Below are 13,448 nucleotides of genomic sequence, written 5' to 3' on the forward strand. Positions count from 1 at the left end.
GAACATCTTGAAATCCCATAAAGACGTGCGAATTGCTCCCCTCCCCCTTCATTGTGTAGTTCTGTCCCCTTCCTGGCCACTTCCTGGTAAACATGTCCCCCATACGGATATATATTTCCTACATTCTGGTATATTTGTCCACATTATGGCCCCATCCTGGTAAATGTACCCCATCCCAGCATATTCCCCATCCTGGTAAATGTACCCCATTCCTGGTAAATGTACCCCATCCTGGTAAATGTACCCCAATGCTGTTAAATGACTCCATCCTGGTAAATGTACCTCATCCAGGCATGTTCCCTTATCCTGGTAAATGTCCCCTTTCCTGCTAAATGTTACCCTGCCTGCTAAATGTTACCCTTCCTGGCATGTTTCCCCCCCATCCTGGTAAATGTATCCCCCCCATCCTGGTAAATGTACCCCTTCCTGCTAAATGTACCCCATCCTGGCATGTTTCCCCCCCATCCTTGCACTCATGTTTCCCCCATCGTTGCAGCCATGTTTCTCTCCCTCTTTGCACGTTTCCCCCATCCTTGCAGCCATGTTTGCCCCATGCTCTCCATGTTTGCCCCGTGCTGGCACTATCCCCCAACACCTTTTCACAGCCGCACAGCTTAAAAAAAAAAAACCTCACCTTCTAGCACCCGCTCCATCGCGCGGCCACAAGACGCCGGCGCCGCCTACTGACGCTCCTCCATCTCCTAGGCAACAGGCCTGCGGCCCAGGAGAGGAGGTGTGTCAGAGGGAGGAGAAATGTTTCCTCTGCTAAACACCACTTTGAACTGCCAGCGCGATCATATCGGCAGTTGAAAGTGGCTGATTGTGGCAACAGTGCGCGTGCCCAGCACAAAGGGTTCTGCGTGCCCTGTCTGGCACGCGTGCTATAGGTTCGCCATCACTGGCCTAGGACATCATCTTATAGAACAAGAATATTTTTTCCAGATCCTCAATTTTTGGACATGCAGTGCCATGTTGAACTTCCAGTATGAGAGATTATGTGAGTGATACCACCAAATTTAACACACCTGGTCCCCATTCACACACCTGTGACCTTCTAACACTGAGTCACACGACACCAGAGCGAGAAAATGGCTAATTAGTCACAATTTGGCTAATGTCACTTAGGGAGTACTCACTTTCGTTGCCAGCAGAAAAGATATAAAATACAGTAACTTCAAAAAGGTGAGTGATGTACTCACTGTTGTGAACACACACACATCGTATTTTTCGGATTATAAGACACACTTTCTCCCAAAAATTTGGGAGGAAAATGAGAGGTGTGTCTTAAAATCTGAATATAGCTTACCAGGGGGGGCTGTCTGTGCGGTGACTGGGTGCGTTTGGGCGACTGTCGGTGCCGGCTGCCTCTGTGCGGGCGGCCGGCCTGCTGGCTGCAACTCTGTGCGGGCGGGCGAGCGGCTGTGCGACAGGTGTCCCAGTTTCAAATGATTGCGCTGTGAGTCAGCGGTGCGCAGATGGAGCTCTTGGATGCGCCGCTCCAGGCACCATCATTTGAACTGGGACCACGGACAGACTGGGACGCTCACCGCACCAGCCTGCTCCACCACTGTGCCACCGCCGCTGCTAGCAAAGCCTCTGCCTCCTGTGGCATCACCAACACTGCCCCCCTCCGGTAAGACAACACCGGAGTACAACACAGACCCTTTTTTTTTTACCTTTTTAGCTCTAAATTTGGGGTGCGTCTTATAAAACAAAAAATACGGTATATACATACAGACACACAGATATACATACATACATTGTTTAAAGCATGTGATTTTCATTCAAACTCACCTGTGGCATATAATAACTATTACAGCATCCACAAACCATCTCCAGATTTTGAGTAACAACAACGAGACTCGGTAAATATGTTTAGAGACTTTATATACGTCACAAGAATTCTACACAATCATGTTATCTTCTACATTACAGTAACAGAACTAATATACTGCTGCCATTCAACATGCAAAAAAAGATCACAGTAATAAGCAATCCTAGACAAAACAAAATACAATGCACAGTTTTAACTTAGCCCATTAATTCTGGATCATTCTTCAGGGGAAGCATATATTCCAATTTTCTACCAGATTATGGAAATATTGTAGACAAGAAGCATGGAGCTACATTGGTAATTATTTTTACAATTAAACAGGACATACACATAGTATAGCTGTGCATCTGAAGGCCTATTTAGACAAGAGCCATCTCCTTAAAGGGAACCAGTCACCATGAATATACAATACAATCTGCAAGCGCCATCTTATAGAGCAGGGGGAGTTGAGTAGATAATCTTCTGAGAATAGTCTCAGCATAAAGCCAAGGTCAGACAACCATATATCACTGAAGAAAATGGCATAAAAAATGCCAGGAACAGCTTGAGGCTCTCCTGACCAGAACATCAGAGCGGCATAGAAATACAGGAAGCTGTTATGTTCGGGTCAGGAGAGCCGCCGACTAGTCCCAGTCCAAGTGATATGGCCATCTAATCCTGACCTAAGGGTACCGTCTCACTAAACGACGTACCAGCGATTCCGACCACGATATGACCTGGTCAGGATCGCTGGTGCGTCGCTACATGGTTGCTGGTGAGCTGTCAATTAGGCAGATCTCACCAGCGACTTGTGGAAACGATGCTGCGCTTGGTAACCAAGGTAAATATCGGGTAACTAAGCAAAATGCTTTGCTTGGTTACCCGATATTTACCCTGGTTACCAGCGCACACTGCTTAGCGCTGGCTCCCTGCACTCGTAGCCAGGGTACACATCGAGTTACTAAGCAAAGCGCTTCACTTATATAGTTACCCGATGTGTACTCTGGCTACGTGTGCAGGGAGCAAGCACTGGCAGCCTGAGTGCGGTGTACGCTAGTAACCAAGGTAAATATCGGGTAATCAAGTAAAGCGCTTCGCTTAGTTACCCGATGTGTACCTTGGTTACCAGCATCCGCAGCTTCCAGACACCGGATCCCTGCACATTCAGATTGTTGCTCTCTCTCTCTGTCAAACACAGCGATGTGTGCTTCACAGCGGGAGAGCAACGTCCAAAAAAATGATCCAGCACTGTGTGTAACGATCAGCAATTTCACAGCAGGGGCCAGGTCGCTGCTTAGTGTCACACACAGCGAGATCGCTGATAAGGTCACTGGTGCGTCACAAAAACCGTGACTCCGCAGCGATCTTGCTATGTGAGAAGTACCCCTAACTTGTGTTTTATGGATTTAATCCTTTGCTTTTTCTGGGATTTTCGATTCAGTGGGTCCTATCTGTTTTTGACAGCTATCTCAATATTCACAATCGTACAAAGAAAGCGGTCAGTCTCTGATCACTAGACCAAGAATACCAGAAAGAGCAGAGGTGTAAATTAATAAATCACTAGTTAAACTGAACCCTTTCTCACAGAGCTATATCAATTTGCTCAGCTCCCCCTGCCCTATAACATGATGTCTGCAGATGCAGATTTTCATGGAGAAAGGTTCCCTTTAATGCCCCATCAACAGGCATGCTCAGCTGAGTGTGGTGTGTACGGCTATTTCAAATTAAAAAAAAAAAAAAAATAGGATTAAACTGTATATACAAAACATTTTGGGGAACAGGTTGTCGTTCTACACAAAGGATTATGCATGTAAGATTTTGCTTCATCTCACAAAAGCACAGGCTCTATACATAAATAATTGAAGAAATGTTTAATGGGCTCCTTTAGAATGGGCACCACCACGTCCGTGTAACACTAATGTCAGCCACCTTAATAGTCTATTCTGTGTATATCCTAATGCATCAGGTGACATTTGTAGAGTGTTTGCTCATCTTAGATTTTACGATTGATAACTAAAAGGACAGCTATATTTTTGGGAGTCCTGTTCATAATCTCCAGGTAACCACTTTGTGGATCGGGGCAGGGAAACAAAAACAATCCTTCCTTATTTTCTTTTAATTGCAGTAACTTGGGTCGTGTATTGTGAACACAAAACAACATGTATAGAAGTGTTAATTAAAAACAAAGAAAACCAGGCTTTGTAAAATCTTGACTATTCTTGTGTACATACATTTCCTTATCCTTTGCTCTAACACACATTTAACCCTCTACCTATCAACAATCTACCTCACTGATTGCACCCACTACCTTGGCAAAATGTTTCCAGGGTGCTGGATATCAAGGGCACAGACAGGTTAGTGAGGCATGGCAGTTATGCGCATGCTTTGTGAAGCAATGGGATATGTCACCATTGGTGAAGTGGCATGACTCATGGTGATGCCAGGAAGGGGCTGAGCCATAGAAACAGCCACCGGGGCACAAGACACTGCTACAGGTGCCATGGAGACAGGCGGAGGCGCCATGCCTTGAGCAATGGTTTGCGCCAGCGCAGCAGACAGTGGTGTAATCTCAGGATTTAATTGAGAGGCTGCATTGGACTGTGCACTAGCAGGGGCGCCACTGGAAGCCACCAGTTCCTGCTGCGTGACTGCTCGGGGCTGCAATGCCTGGCTGCTCAACGTGGTGTGGGTTTGCGCAATTCCATGATTATAATTGGTCACTGTTCGCACTCCTTGATCACTGGTTGGGGCTGTGGTGCTCAGGGTACTTAGAGTTACCACCTTGGCTTGATTACGAAACTGGGCATTCTGATCCAGCAAAATTTCATTGGTTGCTGCCAGAACAGAGAGTTGCTTTTTCAGATCCTCAATACGCCTCCTAAGCATTGAATTTTCTTCTTCCAACAGATGGTAATCCACACCCGTTGTACCGTAGTATCCATCGTATCCTAATCGCCTCCTTTTCATCACAGGATCATCAAAATGATCACCGTAACGAAAGGAGGATGAAAAGTGTTCAGTTTCTGAAATCCCATCAAGTCCTCCAAAATGTTCAAAAGAACGTGCAGTGGTAGTAGGCATGCCTCCAGAACTCAAGCCAGTATTCAGGACCCCTCCCCTCCTATCACAAGAATACTGATAATCATAGTCCCTTTGCAAATGGTGAAACTTGCACCTACTATCACGCTGACAATTACCTTTTAGGAAGTCACGACAGATTGGAATCTCATCTTTACTAGGCAGGTCAGTAGGTGACAAGCCAAGACCAGCAGCTACCTTCTGTCGCAAGCGAGGAGGCAACTCTCCGGTTTTCTTATAGTGCTCTTCATCATCTTTAGTACCGTGAATGAATCGGCAGCTGCTGCGAATGCACTGATTATTCTGAAAGTCGTGACAGAAGACAAATTCATTCTTTTGCACCCCAAGATCAGAAACGTCATCGGTTTCTGGATGCTTAAAGCGGCAGCGCTTCCCTCGCTTGCATACATTGCGGAGAAAGTCACGACATACAAAATCCACAGCGGACGTTGCTTCCTCACTGCTGACGCTAGCACTGTTGGTGCAATTTGCATAATTTTCCCTGTTCGGCATGGTTTTAGCAGCGCTTATTTGTATGCTTGTTTGCTTTTTAAACTCGCCAACAATTATCGCTGCGCCTTAGTATGTGAGATGCACCCGGCAAAGCGCTCTGCGTAAAAGCTGTAAGAGAGAACATTACATTCAGCAATAATATATTAGGCACAACGGTGAGCTATAAAATAGTTTATATTGCACAATAGCAGATAATGCTGTCCATTCAAGTGTATACAGATGGGGTAATTTTTCTGGCCACAAATTCTGTACTGTCGATAGTTACCTAGCATTGCTAAAACACAAACGGACTGGTAAATCAACCCATGGCAGATAACTGTATAACATGGGGGTGTGCGGCAAATTACATGGTACTCTGCTGCATGGAAAAATCAGTGGCAGCAGTTTGAATAAACCCTAGGGGGGACTAAAAAACCCCTCAAAACTTACAAATGTGGCCCACATTTACTAATGAGTAGAAGCCAGATTCTGTCCCCAAAAAATTGTGTAGTGCCGTGCCACAAATTACCGTATTTTTCGGACCATAAGACGCACTTTTTTCCCCCCAAATGTTGGGGGAAAGGGGGGGGTGCGTCTTATGGTCTGAATATAGGGCTGCGGGGAATGAGGGTGCTGCGGTGGAGCGGGTCATCGGGGCACGAGCAGGCTGTAGCAGCCTGCCGTGACCACGTGGACCCGCTCATTTAATATGCACGCCCATCCTCCCTCAGCGCTGAAGCAGGCACTGACAGGTGGGCAGGATGATGGGCGGGGGATAAACAGCCGGCCCCCATGATCACCCCTGGCAACTGCAGCCTCGAGTGATCATGTGCGGCTGTATTCACTGCCCCCCATGCATCATCATCATCAGTGCGGGGGGCAGTGAATCAGTACACATTACTCACCGTTCCCCTGCAGCACCGCGATCTCCTCCGGTCTGTGACGGTCAGCTGACTTGCGTGAAGACTAGCGGCGCACAGCGATGACGTCATCGCTGTGCGCACGTGTCCCCACGCAGCCGCCGGCACAGACAGGAGATCGCGATGCTGCAGGGGAACGATGCCGCTGACATAGACGGTGAGAGGAGTGGTGCTGCAGGGAGTGAGGTGAGGTAAGGTGAGTATGAACGTTTATTTTTTTTTATGTGCCACAGGATGCGGCCATACACCAGGATGATGGGGGAGTATATGTGAGCAGCCTGGGGGAGTATATGTGAGCAGCCTGGGGGAGTATATGTGAGCAGCCTGGGGGAGTATATGTGAGCAGCCTGGGGGAGTATATGTGAGCAGCCTGGGGGAGTATATGTGAGCAGCCTGGGGGAGTATATGTGAGCAGCCTGGGGGAGTATATGTGAGCAGCCTGGGGGAGTATATGTGAGCAGCCTGGGGGAGTATATGTGAGCAGCCTGGGGGAGTATATGTGAGCAGCCTGGGGGAGTATATGTGAGCAGCCTGGGGGAGTATATGTGAGCAGCCTGGGGGAGTATATGTGAGCAGCCTGGGGGAGTATATGTGAGCAGCCTGGGGGAGTATATGTGAGCAGCCTGGGGGAGTATATGTGAGCAGCCTGGGGGAGTATATGTGAGCAGGCTGGGGAGTATATATGAGCAGGCTGGGGAGTATATATGAGCAGGCTGGGGAGTATATATGAGCAGGCTGGGGAGTATATATGAGCAGGCTGGGGAGTATATATGAGCAGGCTGGGGAGTATATGAGCAGGACATTACCCCATAACAGTGTCAGCAGCAGATCCTCACCCCATAAGTGTGTCACCAAATTTGAGCGCAGAATAATGTAGAGGCAGAGACCCTGATTCCAGCGATGTGTCACTTGCTGATCTGTTATTTTAATAAAATCAAAGTTTTCTCTGCTGCAGATCTAGCAGTTATACAGAGCTCATGAATATGCTGGACTACCTGGCAGCACGCCAAGTAGTCCTGTAATGATAAAATCAATGTGTAGTCAGCAGATTATCAAAACTACACTAAGCAGCCCAGTAAGTGACACCACTAGAATCAGGATCTCTGCCCCTAAGTTATACTGCTCTCAAATTAGGTGGCAAAAAACTGGTGACAGATTCCCTTTAGGAACCACCGCTTCACCCATAAGACCCTGTATACTAAAGAGATTCTGGGTCACACAGTTCAGAGGTCGCCGTGGCTTTCAGCTGTGAACACATCCCATGTATGTGAATGCAGCCTTTTGACAGTTGCCCACATTTACAGTTTTATTGAGGTGGACATTCCCCCATAACTGAATAGTCAGTGCAATCCTATTTTGTCACATTTCCACAACATTAGTTACTAAACAGCACTAATATCTGCTTTACTACAAATGAACATTGTGGGCAGAAATGTATTTTAGGCCTCGCTCAGACATATGCAAGTACTGTAAGGCCTAAAAAACAGGATTCAGATGAAACCCCTGACAAAGCCTATACATATAATGGGACGGATGAAGAAACTTTGGGTCCATACCATCAGTGCCCAAATGTTTTAGGCAGACAATATTGCGGTACACTAAGCTCGTGTCAGCCTAAAAAGAAGAGTCCCTACTGTAATGGAGTGAATGGAGAATAGTGAATGGCTCTCTTTGGGGTTCCAGCTGATCCAGTTTTTCAAAGATTTTGAAGGAGATCCCCTAATGTCAGCAGAGCCCAGGATATATAGGACTTTAGCCTTTGAGGTGTTGCCAGATCAAATAATATTGCTAACCTAGCCTTAAGTCATCCAAACAGGATCAGCAAAGGGGGAAGTAATCAATAAAATTTTACTAAAGAACCCTTTTAAAGGGAATTTGTCAGCAAATTTTTACTATCTCATCTTAGAACAGCATGCGGTAGGAAAAGAGATCCTGAATCCAATGATTTATCACATGGTTTACTGGGTGCAGCAGTTGGGACACAATCAAGAGTTCTTAGATGTAGCAGGGCTCAGAAAGCTGCCTCCGCCAACACCACATCTCTCTGTGTACATTTTACATTGCCCATGAGCTACTTTGCTTATCAGTGCTGGAGATGTGGTTGGACCAAGTCTCATGTGACCTAGTCAGGCAGTGTTAAACGGAAGCTGACAGCTGATACACGCTGCTCAATCCGTGGGCAGCATGTTTCAGGCACTGGCTATATGACTCGAATGTTGCTGTGTTTCACAGAATAACAAACATACTTTAATAGTCAGCTGGGGACCAATCCATGCAGTAACTAGTCCGAGAGATGGGGCCCCGACAACTTCTTCCCACCCACTGCTCTGGATTGACCGATTGCTGCCTACATGTGCACGTACGTAGGCAGAGACCTGTCAGTCACCTACAGTGGATAGGGACCCAGCTGTTCAACTAATCCGCCATGTAGCGGCTACTAAAGTATGTTTTTCTCTGAAGCACTGTAGCATTTCAGAGAAACATACAGCCATGTTGCCTACAGTTTGGGAAGCAAATATCTGCTGTCAGGTTCTCTTTAACCCCTTCAGCCCCGGGGCACTTTGCGTTTTTGTTTTTTGCTCCCCTTCTTCCGAGAGCCGTAACTTTTTTATTTTTCCGTCAATCTTGGCATATGAGGGCTTGTTTTTTGCGGGACAAGTTGTACTTTTAAATGAAACCATAAGTTTTACCATATGGTGTACTGGAAAACAGCAAAAAAATTCCAAGTGTGGAAAAACTGCAAAAAAAGTGTAATGGCACAATAGTTTTTGGGATGTTTTATTCACGGTGTTCACTATATGGTAAAACTGATGTGTGGGTATGATGCCTGAGGTCGGTGCGAGTTTGTAGACACCAAACATGTATAGGTTTACTTGTATTTAAGGGGTTAAAAAAAAATTCACAAGCTTGTCCAATAAAAGTGGCGTACGTTTTGCGCCATTTTCCGAAAACCGTAGAGTTCTCATTTTTTGGGATCTATGGCTCAGTGACTGCTTATTTTTTGCGTCTTGAGCGGATGTTTCTCATGGTACCATTTTTGCGCAGATGCTACGTTTTGATCGCCTGTTATTGCATTTTCCGTAAAACTTGCGGCGACCAAAAAACGTAATTTTGGCGTTTGGAATTTTTTTGCCACTACGCCGTTTACCAATCAGATTAATTGATTTTATATTTTGATAGATCGGGCATTTCTGAATGCGGCGATACCAAATGTGTATATTTTTTAACCCTTTAATTTTCAATGAGGGGAAAGGGGGGTGATTTGAACTTTTAGGGTTTTTTTTTTTATTATTTTTTAAAACTTTTTTTTATTTTACTAGTCCCCCTAGGGGGCGATAGCGATCAGCAATCCGATCGCTCTTATCTATCTTCTGATCACAGCTGTACAGCAGATACAGTCACTTCCTGTTTCTCTCTGCTCCCGGCCGAGGGACAACGAAAGTGAATTGTCATAGCTGCAGGCGTGATCACATGACCCTGTGCTACGATGGCAACTACCGAAAGTCACGTGATCACTCACGTGACTTCCGGTGGGGGGGCGGCGGTAAGTGAAAATCTTCACCGCGCGTATATACATCTCACTGCCAGACTTTGGCAGCAAGATGTAAGGGGTTAATGTTACGGGTGGAATGCGATTCCACTCGTAACATGCAGGCACACATGTCAGCTGTTGAAAACAGCTGATGTGTGCCGATCAACGCCGCCTGCCCGCGGCAGGGGGCGGGGCTTAACGGGACACGCTCCATGACGGGATATATCTGTCCATGGTCGTGAAGAAGTTAAAAGGGAACTTGTCATGCATATAAATGCTATTAACCTGTAGACGTGGGGTTAATTTGCAGGTTAATAAACATTCTGAACATGCCCGATGCCTGCATAGTGAAACCTGCTGCCGGGAGTAAATATATTTAATTCCTCAAAAATGTGTCTGGTTAGGAAAACAGGAGATAATGGCCAGATCCTAAACGGCTTAATAGGTTGTTTTCTGATGACATTCCCTTGTGAAGGTGAACTAATCCATGTACTAAATAGAAGACAGGATCCAGAGATCTAAAGCAGGCATGGATAAATAAAAACTAGTTTACTCAACACATTAAAATTATCTGCACTGACACCAACAGACCTGATGGATAGAGAATGCCTTATTTATGAATTTCATGAATAGGGGAGTTTTGTTTGCTGAAACGTATTAATATTCTTTATCCATCAGCTCTGTTGGTGGCAGTGCAGAGTATTTTAATGTGTTGAATAAACTAGTTTTTATTTATCCATGCCTGCTTGAGATCGCTGGATCCTATCTTCTATTTGGATGTACCAGCCCTGGCCAGGGCGTCTCTGTGCTAGCATCGTGATCAGATCTGCACTGCACAGTGATTGTGAGCTGGCTGTTTTTCTTACTTCAGTGATCCATGTACTACACTATCAGCAAGAGAAGTGGGAATTTAAAGGGAACCTGTCATGGAAAAAAACAAATCGCTATTAAACCTGCAGATATAGGGTTAATAGAGTTCTGAAGCTGCCCGAGCCCCGCAGCCGGAGATGAGCCATGCACAGAGCAGTGACTGAAGCTGGCCCCTTCCTCTGACAGAGCCGGGGGCATAAGATCAATTCCTCCTGGCAGCAGATGCTATACACTTCAGTAATTAAAGGGAACCAATCACCAGGATTTTCGTATATAACCTAAAGCCAGTGCTATACTGACACTATCAGGCTGATTCTATACATACCTGTAGTGGTCAGCTCGGATATTTAGGTTTTGAAATCCAAAAAAGTTAATAAAAGAAATAAATAAAAATCGGCAGCTGCTTGAGTGGCAGTTGCAATGGAGAAGATAATAAATTCAGTTATCCCCTCCCCGTTAGAATTAGCATAAATATTTTACAAACGATTCACTTTGTCTCTTGCAGGACCTGTGTGAGGTCATACCCATGTGACCTGGTATCCAGCTTTGGTGGATGAGGCCCCACCCCTTCTGGTCACATGGGCATGACCTCACAGGTCCTGCAACAGAGTGAATCGTTTATTTATGCTAATTCTAACAGAGGGAGGGGATAACTATGAATATATTATCTGCTCTTTTGCTGCTGTCACTCAAGAAGCAGCAAATTTTATAAACTTTACTTTTTGGATTTCAAAACCTAAACATCTGAGCTGACCACTACAGGTATGTATAGAATCAGCCTGATAGCGCCAGTATAGCACTGGCTTTAGCATATAAACGAAAAGCCTCGTGATTGGTTCCCTTTAAAGGGAACCTGTCACCAGTTTTTTGCCCTATAAGCTGCGGCCACCACCAGTGGGCCCTTGTATACAGTATTCTAACATGCTGTATATAAGAGCCCAGGACGCTGTGTAGAACACAAAATCACTTTATAATATTCACCTAACAGTCGTGCTGCGGTGGATTTTAGTCAGATGGGTGTCTCCGGTGCCATCTCTGTCATCCTTCTTCTGTAGCCAGGGTGCATGACGCATCCTACATCATCCACACTCGACAGCACTGAGGTCCTGCGCAGGCACACTTTGATCTGCCCTGAGCAGCGAAGATCAAAATATTGTAGTGCGCCTGCGCAGGATCGGCGAGTGTGTATGACATAGCATGCATCATGCACACAGGCTTCACAAGGAGGACGAAGAAGGCCGAAAGAGGAGGCGCGGCACCGGACAATAGAGACGCCCATCTAACTAAAATCCACTGCAGCGTGACCGTTAGGTATTATAAAGTGATTTGTATATTCTACACAGCAGCCTGGGCTCTTATATACAGGAAGTCAGAATGCCGCACATAAGAGCTCACTGGTGGTGGCCGCATCTTATCACCAAGTCTGGTGACAGATTCCCTTTAACCCCATATCTGCAGGTAAGAGCGGTTTGTTTTTTCCCCATTAATAAAGCTCACTCACTGCTTTACAGTGGAAATTCACCTACACTGTGCACTGGATATTTGCAGGTTTTCACCATAAATTAGGCTCAATGATTCCTCCCCCCAGCGCTACCCTTTCTCCCCTCCCCCAGCGCTACCCTTTCTCCCCTCCCCCAGCGCTACCCTTTCTCCCCTCCCCCAGCGCTACCCTTCCTCCCCCTCCCCCAGCGCTACCCTTCCTCCCCCAGCGCTACCCTTACCCTTCCTCCCCCAGCGCTACCCTTCCTCCCCCAGCGCTACCCTTCCTCCCCCAGCGCTACCCTTCCTCTCCTCCCCCAGCGCTACCCTTCCTCTCCTCCCCCAGCGCTACCCTTCCTCTCCTCCCCCAGCGCTACCCTTCCTCTCCTCCCCCAGCGCTACCCTTCCTCTCCTCCCCCAGCGCTACCCTTCCTCTCCTCCCCCAGCGCTACCCTTCCTCTCCTCCCCCAGCGCTACCCTTCCTCTCCTCCCCCAGCGCTACCCTTCCTCTCCTCCCCCAGCGCTACCCTTCCTCTCCTCCCCCAGCGCTACCCTTCCTCTCCTCCCCCAGCGCTACCCTTTCTCTCCTCCCCCAGCGCTACCCTTTCTCTCCTCCCCCAGCGCTACCCTTCCTTCGCCCCAGGTGTTGGCGGCAGTGCACGCTGGGAATCGCAGTGCTCCAACAACTAAGAAATGGCGGCCTGGCTATGAGCGCTGCTGACACTGAGCGTCGCTGCGTGGCGGGAATCCGCCGTCCTGTAACACTTGTGCACTGGGGAGGCCGCAGCATTACAGCCGCAGTTCGCGCTCATACACCGCAGCTCCCGCCCGAAGAGCGCGGCCCAGCTATAAGGGCCACTACGTCAGCGCTGCGGCCATTCACACGTGACGGAGCCTGCTCGCTGCGCTGGTATCGCTACAAGACCATACGTACCCAGTAACGCTTTGTAACCGCAACTACAGACCTTCGGGCGCCGTCACCGGACACGATAACATAGAACGCGCCAACGACGACAAAACTGCCAGTCACGGCCGCGCGGCAGTAGACACGCCCACTTCCGACGCGGACCTTACGTATTACGTAAGCGATGTACGTGGAGGGCGTGGCTTTGGTGCCGGATCCGGAAATAGGATTGAGTGCTGTAGTGTTAAGACCTTTCCCTGAGGGTTGCGTCTAGATCAGAGTTGATTTTTTGTGGTCCTCAAAAAATCAACTCTGATCTAGCTGCTTCAGTAGTGAGCCGGCTATATCGGAGTTGATTTT

At 47.3% G+C, this 13,448-nt stretch overlaps 1 protein-coding gene across 1 annotated transcript; it reads right to left on the reverse strand.

Annotated features, from left to right (window-relative positions):
- Nucleotides 1-1,870: 1,870 nt before the first annotated feature.
- On the reverse strand, nt 1,871-13,245 carry ZC3H10 (zinc finger CCCH-type containing 10). Its single transcript, XM_075336984.1, has 2 exons — nt 13,119-13,245; nt 1,871-5,512 (listed from the first exon to the last, which is right to left on the reverse strand). Exon 2 carries the CDS (start codon nt 5,402-5,404, stop codon nt 4,169-4,171), a length of 1,236 nt encoding a protein of 411 aa, XP_075193099.1. The 5' UTR covers nt 5,405-5,512; nt 13,119-13,245; the 3' UTR covers nt 1,871-4,168.
- Nucleotides 13,246-13,448: the final 203 nt, after the last annotated feature.

Source organism: Anomaloglossus baeobatrachus, chromosome 2 (assembly GCF_048569485.1).
Source record: "Anomaloglossus baeobatrachus isolate aAnoBae1 chromosome 2, aAnoBae1.hap1, whole genome shotgun sequence".
In the NCBI taxonomy this organism is placed as follows: Eukaryota; Metazoa; Chordata; class Amphibia; order Anura; family Aromobatidae; genus Anomaloglossus; species Anomaloglossus baeobatrachus.